Source organism: Eubalaena glacialis, chromosome 11 (genome assembly GCF_028564815.1).
Source record: "Eubalaena glacialis isolate mEubGla1 chromosome 11, mEubGla1.1.hap2.+ XY, whole genome shotgun sequence".
Taxonomy (NCBI): domain Eukaryota; kingdom Metazoa; phylum Chordata; class Mammalia; order Artiodactyla; family Balaenidae; genus Eubalaena; species Eubalaena glacialis.
Window position 1 is genome coordinate 6,030,376 of NC_083726.1, and position 17,275 is coordinate 6,047,650.

The following is a 17,275-nucleotide window of genomic DNA, read 5'->3' on the forward strand; positions in this document are numbered from 1 at the left end:
TTTAACAAGGAACACACGGAAGGGACACGCAGAAATCAGCGATGAGCGCAGAACCCCTGATGGACCTGCAGAGTCCTGACTCCAAATGACAGAAGGCTGAAGAGTCAGGGGTGATTTTCTTCATTCCAAGGCCTCAGCCCGCCTGCTGGGCTGGTCCCTGCAGCCGGACGGGCTGTCTGTATGAAAGGAAGGGGGGTTGGAGGTCCGTGTTCTCAGCTAGGTGTACGTAGCTGATGCGGGTGGGAAGCACTGGGGCCGTGGGGGCAGTCAGGAGTTCCGGGGTGTGGGGAGGTCGATGACTATGGGTGGGTTCACGGGCTGGTAGTTCACGGTGCACACAGATGCGTTCACATAGGTGGTTGTCCCATCCGCCATGACTCCATACCCTAGAAAGTAAGCACACTGCTGTCAGGGCTGAGAGGTGACACCAGGACCCGGAGCAGTGAGGGTGGTCTGGTGAGTGTGGTAGTCAGAGGGCACTCAGCCACAAGGGACTAAAGATGTCTGGGGCGAGCTACTGAAACCATCAAGCATAGGCTCTTCATCTGTACATGGTGATGATGATAGATGCTCCTCCCAAGCCTGCTGTGAGCAGCAAATGAGATAATAATTCACATGCTCAGCCCAGTGCCTGGAAAGCACATGGTGAGACATCATCATTGACATCATCACCATCACCATCATCACCACCGTCACCATCATCACCATGATCATCACCATCACCATGATCATTACCATCATCGTCATTATCACAGCCATCATCATCATCATCACCACCGTCACTATCACCATCTCCATCATCGCCATCATCACCATCATTATCATCACCATCGCCGCCATCATCACCATCATTATCATCACCACCTCCATCATCACCATCACCATCATCACCATCACCATGATTATCACCATCACCATCACCACTACCATCATCACCACCATCACTATCATCACCATCACCATGATCGTCACCATCACCATCATCATCACCATCATTGTCATTATCACAACCATCATCACCATCACCACCGTCATCATCACCATCATTATCATCACCATCACCATCATCACCACCACCACCATCATTATCATCACCACCATCGTTGTCATGTACTTTCTTCTCCTCACCTCTGTCCCCAAACATACCCTCTTCCCACCACATCTACTGGTCAGAATCCTCCTCAACCTTGAGCTCAGCTCACCTCCAAACCAAAAGGGACAATTCCCCTCCTCTGTGCAGGCTACCCATTCTTTGGAGCCTGCATTTTTCTTGTACAATTACACAGGGGTGTGGTTTGGATCACACCCAACCTTGGATCTGATGGCACTACATGCCCACAGTAGGTCTACAGAAAATGACAGCCATTATTATTATCCCACAGCACAAGAGCTGTCCATCTCTCCCATGACCTTTCAGATTCTGCCTTTGATGGCTCATCTGTTGCCCAGAAGTCTGTGAGCTCCTTGGGGCTGGAGAGGTCTGATCACTCCTGCCCCTGACAGCACGATGCAGAGGGAAGGGTCTGAGCTTTGTTTGCTTCTGAGCTGGAAAGTGATCTGATGCGGACCAAGCCATGTGAGTCCCAGGGGCCCTGGTCCAAAGCAGATAGAGGTTCAGGAGGCCAGGAGACAAGCTTGGGGGAAAACCATGTGCTTCCTGGCAGGGTACAATGGGACCAGGAAGCCTTGGACAGGTGGGATAAAGGTTCAAAAGGAGCAAAAGGAGGGATCTGTCGAACTGGTGAAATCAGACTCCAGTGAGGAAGCCTGAGGTCTAATGAGGTAAGCCCTGTGCAGTGACAGGCCGGGGCAGTCAGGGCTGGAGCCGACATCACCAGTCACCTTCATGGCCACCCTGCCCACTCTCCCGAGGTGATGTGGACATAGCAAGGGGTCCTGCCCCCAGGACAGAAGGCAGAACCTCACGTCTGTCTATGTGTGGGGGGCGGTGGTGGGGGGAGATGCCAATAAAGTCCCTTGGGCAGGCAGGCAGCCCTCCCCATCCATTAAACACCTACTGTATGCCAGGCCGTAGGGATGTGAGCAACAAGACAGGGCCACGTGCCCTGTAAGGAGCTCACAGTGTGCCCCCAAATCTAACACCTCCTCCACGTCACATCCAAATGTCCCCTCCTCCAAAAAGCCCCCAGCCATCTCCGAAGACTTCCCAGGGTGGAGGAGGCATGGCAGAGTTGCAAGGCTCCAAGGAAGTAAAACATACTTCTAAGTCTTGCCAGACTTTTCTTCCGTCTTCCTATGATAAAACATTTCAGCAATAGCTAACTGACAGCCGACACGTGGACAGGCGTTTACGAAGTGTATGTAGGAAATGGGCTATTTCCCTCTGGCCAGGGAGGAGATGACTGGGTCCAAGGGAGGTGAGACAGCCCCCCTGAAGGGCCAATGAGGCGCCCCGCCCCCCTGCAGGTAAGGCCCCCACCCCCGCTGACCTTCATGGATGTGGCCGAAGACATGCAGCCGCGGCTGGACGCGCCTTTGCACCGTGTTGAGCAGCTCCACGCAGCCCACCCGCTGCATCTTCTTGGGGACCCAGTCCAGGAAGCCTGGCAGGGGAGACAGCAGGAGGGCAATGACGGGGCCCAGGCCGCAGCTCTGCAATCTCAGAGACACAGTGGCCCTGGACCCAGCCTGCCCTGCTCTCCCCACCCTGCCCTGCTCTCCCCACCCTGCCCTGCCTCAGCCTCACGGAGGGAAGCCTGGCTCCAGCTTGCACTGCCTGGGGCCTTGCAGCCTCATCCCCCCCTGCTTCCCCGGCTCCTCCCCTGCAGGGCAGCACAGAGAGCCCACTTATAAAAGCCCGAGTAGGCCAGGCATGGTGGGGAGGGAGCAGTCTCGACAGCTGTGAGCCCCCCAGACCATTCATGCTCAAAGTGGTCTCAAGACTGGCATCCACCCATTGCAGAGACAAGCAAACTGAGGCCGGAGAGCGACAGCGGAGGCCCAAGGCCACCCCAGCAGGTGGCAGCAGAGCGGAACCCGGGAGCAGGATTTCCATGTTGGAAACTTTCCAAACAAACATCGCAAAATCATGAAAATGAACTTCTTCATCCCCTGCAGCCTCGAGCACGTGGGCCATGTCTGGGTCTGCTCACACCGCCAGCCTCGCGGAGCCGTCCCATATGGTGGCTGCTTATTATCCTCACATGGCTACACAAACCATGGGAGAATAACTGATTACTCCAAGCGGACAACTAGGGTTCATCTCAGCCCCTCTCTGCTCAGGCGGGAGAAACAGGTTTCTACAACTGCTGGGAAGGGGAAGAGGAATCCTGCCACTCAAAGAATCAGACAGGCTGCAATGGACCTGACTTAGAGCTGAGAGAGGGAAAGAAGGAGGGAGAGAGGGAGAAAGGGAGACAGGGAGAGAAAGAAGAAGGAAGACGAGGAAGAAGAGGGGAGAGACGGGGAGTAGGCAGGGGAGAGGTGGGGAGTAGGCAGGGAACAGGCTTGGAGCAGACACTTGGGATTAAGTCCCAGGCTCTGCTACCTACTGGCTGTGTGACCTTGGACAAGTCACTTAACCTCTCTGTGCCACATTCAACAATTCATCCAACAACTGGGCTGGGCTGAGCACACAGGCGCCCCCAAAACAGGAGCTGTGTGTTGTGTGTGAAGCAGGCGTGGTGAGGCATCCAGAGAGCAGGAACCCAGAAGATGCTGTTGGAGGAGTGGATGGAGGGGTAGAAAGGGGGGAAAGAGGAGAGGGAGAGAGGGAGGGAGGGAGGAAGGAAGCAAAAAAACCTGCCTCAGAGCCTCACTAGAAGCCACGTGTCGTGCCTAAACCACGTCAGGGACCTGGACCTCGGGGCTCCCTCCGTTTGGAAATGGGGGTAAGAAAGCCTTCATTTCAGCACTTTGTGAGGGTGGAGGGAGGCACCAAGGGCTCTGGCTGGGCGTCTGGCACACAGTAGGTGCTCAGGGCAGCTTCTCCCTGAACAGGTATCTGAGCGAATGACTCTGGAGCTGCACTGGGCCTCACCTGACAGCCCTTCCCACCTGGGACGCCCTGCCCGCACCCACCTCCCTCCCTGCCTCTCCCAGACCCGATGCTGAGACCACCCTTTCTGTCAGCCTCTGCAGGCCTCCTCTGACGATCTCTGTCCCAGGTTTCCCTCATCCTTGACCGTGTCCCACTGGGCTTGGCCGTTCGGTGTCCCTCTGCCCGGCATCTTGGAGCCTTCAAGGCAAGCACTGCATCGGGTTAGCTCCTGGTCCCGCATGGCCCGGCCCAGCCCAGCCCCAAACACCAAGGGAGTGATGACAGGTTTGGTGGAGGCACTGGTGGGGGGGAAGAGGCCGGTCTGGGCAGGACTGATGGGAGTTCGGACTTCATTCTAAGGACTGAGGGAGCCACAGAGGGTTATAGAGCGATGGCATGGCGTAACGGACCATTCAGAGAATTCCCTCCTACTGACGGGAGGAGAGTGGACTGAGTGGGGCAAGACTCAGAGCTGGGGGACCAGTGAGGAGACCACGTTGGTCATCAAAGAGACAAAGACACTGGCACAGACCGAGGTGGGGACAGCAGCGGTGGAGAGGAGAGGAAGGAGCTGGAATGCAGTTTGGGGGTAGAATCAAAGGGACGAGCTGAGGGGCAGGAAGCGGGGTGTGAGGAAAGGGGGAGGGGAGGACTGAGAAAGGGGCCTGGGTGGCAGACGGCAGGCTAACGCGGAGACCAGGCGAGCGGTGACATCAGCTTGGGCCAGAGGGGGGCCGAGGGGCCGGGGAGGAAAGCTGCTGGCGGTGGAATCACAGGCCCTGGGGACTGTGGGATGGGTGGTCTGATGGGTTGTGGGGGTGCACGGGATGGGGCCCGGTGAGAGTGACCTTGGTGGTATTCAGCCCCCAGGACTCAGGTCTGGAGAGTCAAGGGCCCAGCCTGCCTTTTGACCTCCTTGAGCCACAAGGTACCACGTGTATGAAAGGGGCAGCTGATCTGACCTCACCGCGCGGCTGTGAGGAGGTGACACATCGAGCCCCCGGCACACAGTCGGTGCTCAGGAAATAAGAGCCACGACAGGGTGACCTGTCCCTGGTGCCCCAGCAAGCCAGACTCAGAACAGAGCCCGTCCGCAGCGCCCCTCGACAGGCCCAGCTACGCCCCCGCTGCCAGCACCCACACCCCCTGCATCCTCCCCCAGCAGGAGCAGGTGTGTGCAGGGCCGGCCGGCCGAGACAGGCCGGCTGAGTCTTACCCAGCGGCGGTCCGTGGGTTACCAGGACGTCTACGCCTTCGGGAATGAGGTTCCACTTCTCGAGCAGCGCTTGGCCTCGCGGGAGGTTAAAACCCCAGCCGTAAAACCAGGGCTGCCTGTGGGAGAAGAGCACTTGGGTCAGAGAGGGCCACCGAGAGTGGGGGCAATGACACGGCAGGAGAAGCGGGCCACAGTGCCAAACGGCCATCAGGGCCGGCCGGATACCCAGAACCTCCCGTCCGGGGAAAGGTGGGGATTCACCTGGACTTGACCAGATATTGACCAGCGTTTTTCCTTTTTCTATGATGAACAAGTATTATCTATGTAAGTTTTAAAAATGAAAGTAAAAAAGAAAATCAACTTCTGCCGAAGGCCTCTCTTGTTCCAAGCCCTTCTAAGGAAATTCAGAGAACATTCTCACCTGTCCCCGTGGCGGGAAAATGCTCCTCCATCCATCCTCCTTCCTACATTTGGGGCAGGTGGAGCCCCAGCCAAGAGAGGGTGGGTCCCAGGTAGAGGATGCTCCTGCCTGCCTCTACCCGACGCTCCCAGTAGGGGCTCCACCAGGCTGAGTCCACCCCCAACGTTAAGGTCAGGGCTGGGTGCACCGAGGCCATTTAACGGAATTCCTACCTGTCACCCAGCCCAGACCTAGACTGATCAGTGCAAGGCATTCCCCTCGATGGGTTCAATGGTGAGCATGTGACCTAGATCCTGCCAGTTGGAGGGAATTCCAGACATTTCTTTCAGTGATGGGAGAAAAGAACGCTGTCATCCCTGCATACAAACCACTGAGCTTCTTGCCTTGGGAGCCGTCAGTACCTATTAAACTGTCCCAAAGGGAGATGGCTGGTGCACGTGGCCCAGGGCAGCAGCTGGATCAAATCGTACCTGACACCCACCACACCTCTGCACTTCTCAGCTACATGGGCCAACAGAAAGCCATTTGAGTTGGGTTTTCTTTTACAACAAAAGTATCCCAACTAAGAATCAGCCCTTAGGCCTAAGTCATTATAAGTTCCCCACATTAACACAACAGCTCTTTAGCACTTACAAAGTCACCATCATCACCACCAACACCACCAACTTTACTATCATCACTGTGGTGGGTCAAATTGTGTCCCCCCTAAAATATATGTTGAAGTTATCAACCCAGTACCTGTGAATGTGACCTTATTTAGAAATAGGGTCTTTGCAGACGTAATCAAGATGAGGTCATACCTGATTAGAGTGGGTTCTAATTCATGACTTGTGTCCTTATAAGAGGATCACATGAAAACACAGAGACGCAGAGAGGAAAAGGCCATGTGACAATGGCCGTAGAGGTTGGAGTGATGTGTCTACAAGCCAAGGAACCCCCAGGCTGCCAGCAACCACCAGAAGCTGGGAGAGTGGCATGGAACAGATCCTCCCTTAGTCCCCTCAGCAAGAACTAACCTTGGTGACACCTTGATTTCAGACTTCCAGCCTCCAGAACTGTGACAGAATCAATTCCTGTCGTTTGAAGCCGCATGGTTTGTGATAATTAGTTATGCAGCCCTAGGAAACTAATATAATCACCATTACCACCATCACCTCCCCACCTGCCACCCCAGGGACCTCCACACCTGCAGCAAGGTTGGCAGACAGGTCTCTCTCTTTCTGTTTTATGGATGAGGAGACTGAGGGCCACGGAGTAGAAACTAAAAATTGTCGCTAAAAATTCCTGCACACCTACTTTTTTTGCCAGGCGCCATCTAATTGCATTATAGGGATAAGTTTATCTAACTGTCAAAAGAATCCTGTGAATTAAGGGCTAGGATTATTCCCATTTTTCAGATGAGGACCCAGAGGCTCAGAGAAGTGAGCTGGCTCAGGGATCTGGACCCTGTGAGGCCAGACACCTCATGTCCATTTGCTGACATACTCTGTACAAGTTGGTAGTGGGGCTGGCCTTTCACATTCAGAGCCTCTCATGTGTCAAAGCTGCCACTAACATCCCTCTCATGGCCCAGGAGCTCCTCTGTGGGAGGCTGACACCCTAGCTGTTGACCCAATGTCTCTACCGCATTGGCAGCCACCCAATGCACCTCTGTGGAACCCTAGGGGTTCCATGGAACAGCATTTGAGAACCTGCTTTAGTCCCACCATGCCAGGTTCTGGACAGGGAGACTGAGGTTCAGCGAGAGGAAGGGAGGTGCCCAGGGTCACACAGTGGTCAGTGAAGAAGTCATTCTGGAACCCAGATCTGACCCTCTCTCCCAGCTGCCGTCAAGCCTGCAGTGCCAAATCCTGAAACGTGGGCTTGTGAAGGAGGAGGGTGAGTGGTCATACTGGTTGGTCATTTGGGGTCAAAGGTGCTTTCGCCATTTCAGACACTTGGGGGATCCCGTCCGCTGCCAGCCTTTGCTTGTTCGTGACCCCCGCCTGGGACACTGGGTCCCTCCTCTCCTCCTGCCTGCCCCTGACCCCACGCCACGTTTACTCTTCCAAGCCCTGTCTGCTCCATCTTCCTTCTCACCCCGAGTGACTGGCACCTGCCCAGGGGAGGAGCAAATGTTTGTTTAACGAATGGTGCTGAGTGAGAGAGGGCTGGATGAATGAATGAATTTGTTAACGGGATGTCAAACAGGACTCTTCCTGTTGCCTTGGGATTGCAGCCAAAACTTCAAAGCTGAACATGATCCCCAACACTGGAAGGAAAGGCCCCAGGTACCACCCAGGAAAACTTACTAAAAATGAGCAGAACATGCCAGGCCACCATCTCCCCACGCCCCTACCAGCCTAAGTTTTGATCTTGAGGGAGACTTGTGGCTCCTGCCTTGTTCTTGTGGGAGGATGGGGTTCCCCCACACCCAGCCATGAGTGGCTTCCAGGGGGACCACCTGTACAGGTGGGGGCCTGGGGATCTGCCCTCTGGGCCCGTGAGAGGAGAAACAGACAGTGAAGGGCAGGCACACAGGAGCTGTCTGCACCCCCAAGTTTGGGCTGTCCCAAGGGATCCCCACCCACAGGAAGTGCCCTCCAAGTGACGAGACCAGGTGGCCGGGGCTGGGGAAGGCAGCTGGGTGGGTGGCACTGGGAAGTCCCTCGGAAGCCGCCTACTCCCACAGTCACACCCGACTCAGGCCTGCCTTTGCACTTCTGCAGAAAGCTGAGGGTTCCCTCTGCAGAAAAACGTCTCCCCCCACACACAATTTTACATCCACCTTTGAGGGAATCTTGGGATCAGACGGACCTGGGTTAGAATGGGTCCACCTCTAACTACCTGTGTGACCTTGGGCAAGTGGCTTAACTTCTCTCTATGCCTCAATTACCCCATCTGTATAATGGGCATAATAATAATACCCTTTGCCTCAGCAGGGCTTTGAAAGGATTAAGTCAATTAATCCATGTAAGTGCTTAAAACAGTGCCTGGTCCAATGCTTTGCAACTGCCGTCATCTCCATCACCATCATCATCCCCAACACCATCATCACCAACGTCAACACTGTCACCACCACCACCATCACCATCGTCATCTCCATCACCATCACCACCACCATCACCACTACCATCATAACCACGATTACCATCATTACCATCATCAATCCCATCACCACTACCACCACCATCACCATCATCATCTCCATCACCGTCATCATCACCATCATTACTATGGACCCCTCCTGAAACCCACTCACGGAACCTGGATGAAAAACCTTTGGCTCAGGGCAGGGTTTTTCAAACTGCATTTTGAAGGGTCAAACAGCATTTTAAAAAAATAAAAGGAAAAGGGGGAAAAAAAAGAATAGAAAACATCAGAGTACATCAGAGTACATCATAGCAGGGAAGGGATACTTTAGTTAAATATATTTATATTTAAATAGACACCCACATAAGGGTGTACTGAGTCACAATGTAAAAAAAACAAATGCTTTTCCTACCACAGTTCCTGGTCAAAAGCGGTTGGCAGCCCTAACATACTGAGCTCACAGCTCTGCAATTTCTGAAGCCCTCAGACCCCGGGCATACTCAAAGCCCCACTTTGGCTAAGCCAGGGCGGGGTCCCTGCAGGGAAGGCTGCAGCAGCCTGGAAGTTGCTCATAAAGCCAAGCCCAGTAGTCCCCCCAGAAGCCCACAGCCCGTCAGCTTACAGCAAAAGGAGCAATGCCTTTCTGCTGCCTTCCAAACACAGCATCCATTTTTCAAAAACCTTATCAAATATTTACAAGATGGGACAAGGCCTCATCGGCATGGAGAGAAGGCATCTGTGAGTTCCCATGAGCCACAGCAAGGAGTGGCTTTTTGGAAAAGACACTCTGTAACATATCAGAGACCCCACAGACCCCCAGGAGCTGACCCACACGAGCCCCTGCCTACGTCACCTTCCCCCTCCAGTACTAACGAGCCTTCCTCTGGGGGTGGCGTTTCCCCATAGATATACCTCCGTGGTTCTTGGAAACACGTCACCTCAAATCCTGGGAAGCTGGAATCCACCCTGCCCCCTGGGATGCCCGGAGAGGTTGCTCAAGGGCACCGAAGTTGGCATCAGACACTCTGGCTCTGCCCCTGGGCTGCACGCTCCCAGACTCTTTCACCATGTAAACTGGGATAAAGATGCCTATGGCCCCAGATCTTACCCCATGAGGGCAGAGGGGTCCTTCTTGCTCGATGCTCTACCCCACCCATTGCCTGACACAGAGGGGAGGGAAAGAAGGTGGGTGGGAGGAGGTGTAAGGGAATGAAATTGCACCACTATCGCAAAAATGCCTCCAAATACCTGGGAGCTCCGTCACTGGGAAAAGGGGATGTTCTGGCCTTTATTGAAATTTGGGGGGAGCAGGAAGAGTCAAGTCATGCACGGAAACGTCCAGAGGAGGCATTTCTCAGGGCGGCCCGCAGGTTGGGAGGCCTTTCTCAGGGGTGGCCAGGAGCAGGGCCAGAGCAGCGGGAGAGACGGACTCTTCAGGGTGACCTCACTCCCCAGGGTCTGGAAAAGTCTTCGGCCACTCCTGCACGACGTCCATCCAGGTTTGTGTCATGGGAAGAGGAGCCAAAGGGGTGGGGGGCACCAGCCCTTCCCGAGGGTGCAGTCGGCCCCAACGTCCCAGGCATCCTGCGTTTGGTCACTTGACCCTCTCTCCTCGCCCAGCAGGGCCCTTTAGGGCCAGTGGTGAAGTGCGAGGCTGCTCGGGGTTCCAGACAGAGGTCAGGGCAGGCGGGGGCTCGCAGGGCCTGTCATCCAAGCAGCCCGGATCCAGCCCGGCCCCGAGCTCCCCACCCACCCTGGGGGCAGCCGTGGTCTGAGACCCACGAATGCCTGAGACGGTGGGCGCTGCCAGAGCCACGGTCCCCATCCCCAGTGCAGCTGGTGCCTGGATGCAGCCTCACTGCCCTGAGGGCCAGGAGCCCTGACGTCCGCCCACCGTCCAGGACACATCACAGACCCCGAGGAGGTCGGATGGATCAGAATTCCGACAGAGCCATGGCAGGCGGCTTTATGTCCCGAATTTCTGTCTTTCTGTTCTAAAGTAACCATTGGAATAATTTTCTTACAGAATGATAGTTGCCATGACAACCAGAGCAAATTTTCCTTTTCTGAAACAGATGTCTCATTTAGTTGAAAATTAGAATGTGAACAAACCCATGGGAAAAATTAATTCAAACTTTAACAGAGCGGTGAATACAATGTAATCTCTCAGAGGTTAACCCCTTAACTGCTTTCTTGTGTGCTTACGGTAACCTTCGAATCCAGTCTAATTAGGCCCGTTTAACCAATATAAATGACCTCCTCGTGGCCAATCATTAAACGGTTTCCCCCTGAAGCGTGAATTCCGGGTTCCCTAATGGCAGACGGGAGGGGGGCGATGCCTGTCTGTAGAACGGCTGAAGCAGAGCCTCCTCTGCTCTGGTTTTTCCATCTCCCCAGGTAAGGCACACGCCCCGGGAAAGGGGGTGTACCAGGGGCCATTCAATTAGCCTGGAGTATGGCCACCCCATTTCCCAGGGATGCTGGGGAGTGGGGGTGGAGGAGGCCCAGGGTGTCCTGGGTAGAGCTGGGCCCAGTGGTGTACCCAGGCCAGGGTGCAACGCCTGAGGGCAGAGGCCAGGGGAGGGGGGCCCCCTTGATAGGCTGCCAAGGGGTCACCGAGGGGACACCCACACAGGCCTAGCTCCAAAGGCTCTCCATGAGCCTCCAATCCTCACACCCACCCCGAGAGGCAACTGCCATCACTGCTTCATTTTACAGATGCACAAACTGAGGTGCACAGAGGTACAGAGAATTGCCCAAGGTTACCTGGTAACCAAGTGGCACAGCCAGGGCTCCAACCCAGACAGCAGATTCCAGAGCCTGTGCTCTCTGCTTCAATCTCAGAGTGATGACAACAGGACCAGGAATCCTGCCCACCTTCCTCAGCAAACCCCACTTTTCCAGCCACTTTCACACCTTAGCTCAGTTAACCCTCAGGACAAAGCTGTCAGGAGGCCCCCACTTTAGAGGTGAGGAAATGATGGTACAGAGAAGTCATGGGTCTGAGGACACTCAGGAGGCTAGAGGGACCTGGACCAGGGTTCCTGGCTCCTGCACCCTGTGCCCAGTGGGCCGCTGACCCAGACCCCACTGGGGTGGCTGGGCCCCAGGTTCTCCCTCTTCAATGGCAGCTGCCTGCCTGTCCCTCTGAGCCTGGCTGCACTCCGGTTCCTGGTGCCCCGCCTCTCATTCACCCTGTGACTCTTCTACTCCAAAACCTTCCATGGCTCCCAATTACCTCCAGGACAAGCCCGAACCTCATGGCCTGGCATGCGGGGGCCTTGGGCTCTGCCTCATTCCACCTTTCGGACCGTCCTGCTCAGATTCCCCAATGAGCTCACCGCCCACCAGTCACAACAATCCCCTGTTTCCTGAACAAGGCCCAGCCTTTCCCCACCTCTGGGTTTTTGCTCATACTGTTCCAGCCATCTGAAATGCCCTTCCTAGCCTCTCCTCAGAGTCCATGACCCATTATTTGTTAAGGCCTGGCTCAAAGGCCACCTCTTCCAGGAAGCTTCCCCTGATCACCTCCATCCCCAAGCACAAGTGACCCTCCCTGCTCTGAGTGCCTTTATACAGGCTCCTTCAGGGCAGGCCCGGGTCAAACTATCCCTGAATTCATCCTGCCTAAACTGCTGGCTGGTCCACCCAGGTGGACCTCAGGGTGGGTTTGCACAAAGTGTGCCTGAATGAATGAATGAATGAATGATGGAATGAACTGACAGGTGCTCTACCTGGCAGGCAGGCAGGTGGGAAGAACTAAGCATTAACCCTCCCCTCCCCATGCCCTTCCCGGGAGCCCTCCCCAGAGCCCCTGGCTGTCATGAAGCCCTGAGACCCTCCACCAGGACCACAACCTGCACCAGAACTCTCGCCATCTGCTGAGCCTCCCATTCTCCCTCACCCTGCCACGACCTGCCCGGGGGAATCCTGTGCCCATTTCACTGATGAGGCCTCAGAGGTGATGCTCACCTCCTCGGCTGCATCCCGACTCACCGCCCTTGGGGGACCTTCCCTGCCTCCCCAGGCAGCCCGCTCCCTAGGTGAGGGCAGGGGCGGCTGCCCTGCAGGTGGAAGGGAACAGCCTCTCACAGTGGCCGGCCCCACCTCCCCACCGGCCAGGTGCTCTCCCACTTCCGCCTCTTCTTCTGCAGGGAGAAAGCTGCAGCTTGAGTGGGGCAGGGACCTCTCCCCACCGGCAGCCAGCCATCCCTGAGCTCTCAGACAAGCCTGACCAAGTCCACTCCCTCTCCGGCTGCAGACCGAACACTCATCTTGACCCGAATCTGTTTGTTCTTCCTGCCCCAGAACCCCCTCCCCAAAAGGCCAGGCTTTCCGGGGCCACTTCCAGGGAGCCAAATACAGCCTCTGCCTTCTCTCAGAGACAGCCAACACTGAGAGCATCTCAGGTGAGGATGACACGTGTCACTGGCCCACGTGCGTCCTGGGACCCTCTCAGCACTCCAGTGAGGCTGTGCTCCCATCTGCAGCAGGGACACCAAGGCTCAGGGTCGGTGACATGCCTGGGTCCCCCGAGCGAGTTCCTGCTGACTCCTCACCCCACAGGTGGCCCCCATTCCTGGGGACGTCCCGGTTCTGGTGGAGGCAGGTCTGCCTTGCTCCTTCTCTGCATCTCCCAGGCTTGGGAGCCGAGGGGGAGTCTGGGGGAGACGCTGCCGCAGCAGGGCAGCTGTGGCTGCCAGCGAGGGGGCAGGGCCAGGAGGAGCAGAGACATGTCCCCAGGACTGTCAGTCACACACCTTGCCCCACACACACTTAGGGCAAGTCAGCAGCAAGATAAGTGGAACCAAAGAACGGGGTCCTTTGTCATTCCTAATTAATTTCCCCCACCCTTCCAAGGCGCAGAATCATTCATCTTTTGTTTCGCTGGGACTCCTCTGCGGCGGGAGAAGGCAGAGGACTCGTTTCAAACATTAATCTGATGTAGAAGAGTGTGCGTATGTGTGCTGAGGGCCCTTCTAGAGAGAAAACAACAATGAGAAATCAAGAAAGATAAGCATAGGAAAGGAGCAGAAGAGAAATCCCGTGTGCGTGAGAGAGGCTGAGTGTGAGAGAGGTGAGAAAAAGTGTGTGTGAGAGAGAGTATGGGTGCTCATGTGCGCGTGTGTTATGTGGGGTGTGTGTGCACGTGTATGGCACGCGTCTGCATGTGCGTGTGTGCACACGCTCGTGCAGAGATAGCACAGTGTGGGTCCAGACGTGAGGAATTTCTTCCCTCCATCAAAATTGGTCAACTGCCAGTCGTGTGTAAGGCTGATGAGTATAATATCCGGTGGAGGAAGGGGAGGGAAGTGACCACTGGGGGAGGACACTGCTCGGTCCCTCGGGGACCCTCCCAAGCCTGTCGTGTCCCTGTCACAGGACCAAACGACGGGGCACCGAGGCTCGGGCAGGGCTTGCGGTCAGCAGGCTTCCCAGCTTGTCTTGAACAGATACTGGCTGTTCCCAACTTGATTTGGGCTCTAGACGGGAAGGGAGGGAGTACCGCTGAGGTTCTGTGATGCTCCGACCAGCGCTCCGGGGTCCTCACTCGCTGCACCCTGGCGGGGCCCTGGGAAGGAGAACACGAGGGCCCGGGGCTCGGGGAGCATCCAGCACTCACGGGGCCAGGGATCTAGGACCCCAAGGCCAGCCCCTTGTGGTTCTGCAGCCCAAGAGGGGCTGCAGGAGGGACGGTGCCAGGGCCAGGCTGGGAAGCAGCAGCTGATGAGACAGGTCAAGGCCAGCCGTCCCCGGAGCTCCCCAACTCCACCCACCTGAGCGGGAACCTGACACCATCTCTGCTTACAGCTGAGATCTTGGACCAGTCTCTTGACCAACCCACGCCTCGCCTCACCTCTCTCCTCTGTCAGACGGGGATGAAAACAGTCCTGCCTTGTCCTGTTGCGAGTAAAAGGCAGAGTAGGTGGGACCACTGTGCAGCAGGCTCATGGGAAGTTTGCTGAATGAGGGTTTCAGGTATTGAAGGGGAGGGAAAGCCTTGGCCTCTCTTGTCTGAACAGATCAAGGCCACGGCCTGTGCGGAAACCACCTAGAAATGCAGGATGAAATGTAAATAAGCTCAGTGCTAGATGCCCGGGGACTGCCAGCCTCTGAACCAGGGAATGTGGGTCTTCATGGCCCTGAAGCAACAAGAGAGAAGGCCCCGGTGGTTAGCAGGGGCTGTGACCAGAAAGCTGGGTCCCCAGAGGGCTTCGGGGAAAGCGTGGACCATGGGGAGGCCTCCAACAGAGGGAAGTTTCCCCTGGACCTCTGACCCAGGCTTCCCCAGGCCGTGAGCCCGTGGGCCCAGGAAGCTCTAATCCATGAAAGGAGCAGAAGTGGGTCCCTGGCCAGGTGCACCCACAGACTGGGGTAGACATCCTCTCTGAGGGGCACCCCCAAACCTGGCTGCCCAGGATCCCCCAGATAGAGCCTTGCAGAACGTGAGCGGCAACCCCAAATTACGACACCCCAAACACCTCGGAGAATTACCGGAGAGACTGAAAAATGAGTATTTTTTTTGAGAGGTTAAAAAGATTTTCTTAATAGAAAGAGCAAAGGGTGAGGTGGTTGGGAACTGAGCCCCAGGCCCACCCATTCCTCAAGCAGAGCCAGAAGGACGGAGGGCCCGGAGCCCAGTGCGGGGGACAGCAATCCAAACTGGGCTCACCATGGTCTCCCATCAGCTTCTGGCGGTGGCGGGGACAGTGGGGGCAGCGCGGGCTGTCTCAGGTCCTGGCACCGCCAGGATCCCACTCCACTGGCACCCCCTTGACCACACTATGGTGACAGGCATTGAGAAGCAAGGGAAAAGCTAGGAGTTCATTATTTCATCCTCTCTATTCTTTTTTCCCGGAAAGATGTATTTTATCAAGTCTTTTAAAAAGCATTTTATTTTAGCACCTCTCTGTCTGCCGTTCTGGGCAGGGCCTCCATCCTTCCATCCCGGCCCATCTGGGCTCTCAGTTACTGTGGGACCTTAAGCCAGTCGCTTCATTTTGTGGGTCTCAGTCTTTTCAGCTATACAATGGGGACAAGGGTTAGACCTCACTCATGGCTGTAAAGAGTTCGAGAGGCTGGAGCAGCTATAAGTTCAGAGCCTTTGGGTCAGCAGTGAGAACAGTAATTGTGCTACTGTCACATCAACAAGCAGAGCCCCAGCACCTTCAGGGCACAGACTTTAAATTCCCAGGCTGCTCAGTTCCTGCCTGCTCCTCGCACCCACCACCCCCAGCGGACCTGCTCTGTGCACACAGGGAAGCGGAGGGAAGGACGTCAAAGGCTCACGCTAGAACCCACAGCCAGCCTTGTCCAGGGGCCACCCTCTCTGTGCCCGCAGCCCCTGAAGGCTGTACGTACACAACCTCCCCCAGCCCCCACTCTGGGCAGTCGAGGCAGTAGCTGGAGAGGTTTGGGGGTAGGTGGGACCACCGTGTGTTGAATGCCTGTGTGCCAAGCAACTTACGCACAAGACCTCTCTGAATCCTAGGAACAACCCCACGAGGGGACTGTCCCGTTGTCATTTCACAGAAGCCAAGATCCTGACCTGAGGTCACTCAGCTGGGCCCTGCACATCCCGGCTGTTTGGAGAGAGCTGGTCCCTGAGGCTCCGGCTGCGTCCCAGGCCCTGCCCTGCCCGTAGGCAGCCAGGCCTCCTAGCTGAGGATCAGGATCCGTGCCCAGACGCCCAGCAGCGGCCCGGCCACCACTTCTCAAAGTTTCCTGTCTCAGCAGGTTTAGATGCCTTCTTGCAAAATACCAGAAGTAATTAGACCAGATGGACTAGCTGCGTGCCAACTTCACTCCCTCCCTCACTCCTTAAAAAAAAAAAAAAAAAATCAAGGCCGTTTTCAGTTAAATGAGAACAAAAAATGCATCCAAAACACATAAATGAATACGGTATGTATACGGAATTTTTTTTTAACACTTAGGATTTTGTAACAGCTGAGTTCTTCCTCTTCTTCTGCGGTTGGTTCCCGCCCCCTTCCTCTAAGCTGCTCTGGGCGAAGGCTCAGCGCCGAGTCTGCATCTGAGGGGCCCAGAGATGACTTCCAGAAAGTCACGGTGCCCCGGGAGGGTGGTCGCGCAAGCACGCGGCTCTAGTGAGCCCTCCATCCCTCCCACGCCGGACTGGACCGGGGAAGTGGTGATGCAGCCTCCCCTGGAGTCAGGTCCCTGCTCTCCTGGAGCCTCAACTGTTCTAGTTGGGAAAAGAGACATGAAAGAAATGGGTTGCTGGAGTAGTTAAGACAGTGTGGCCCTGGAGCTAGGTGGGCTGAAGGAGCAGGCGATAGCCCAGACACAGCCCCCGTGTGCCAGGCAAGGAGGGCAACACAGAGCAGCCAGGAAGGATGATCTCCATATTTGGTGCCAGGCCAAGTGGAAAATCCCAAAACGGGATCCCTACCTCACACCATCAATGCAATCACTGCCAGTGGACCCAACACCTAAACATATTGATAAAAGGCAAAACAGCGAAGATCTGGGAAGATAATAAGGAAACATCTTTATGACTTCAGGGGCGGGATTTCTTAAATAGGACACAAAAAGCACTTACTGCAAA

The 17,275-nt window shown here is 55.7% G+C and overlaps 1 protein-coding gene across 1 annotated transcript in view; it reads right to left on the reverse strand.

Annotated features, from left to right (window-relative positions):
- Positions 1-267: 267 nt before the first annotated feature.
- MPPED1 (metallophosphoesterase domain containing 1) overlaps positions 268-17,275 on the reverse strand; it is a 62,968-nt gene continuing 45,960 nt past the window's right edge. Inside the window, exons 4-6 of the mRNA XM_061205590.1 lie at positions 5,217-5,332; positions 2,451-2,564; positions 268-386 (exon numbers count right to left, since the gene is read on the reverse strand). Coding sequence (XP_061061573.1) covers positions 268-386; positions 2,451-2,564; positions 5,217-5,332 — 349 coding nt within the window. The remainder of the gene's footprint in view (positions 387-2,450; positions 2,565-5,216; positions 5,333-17,275) is intronic.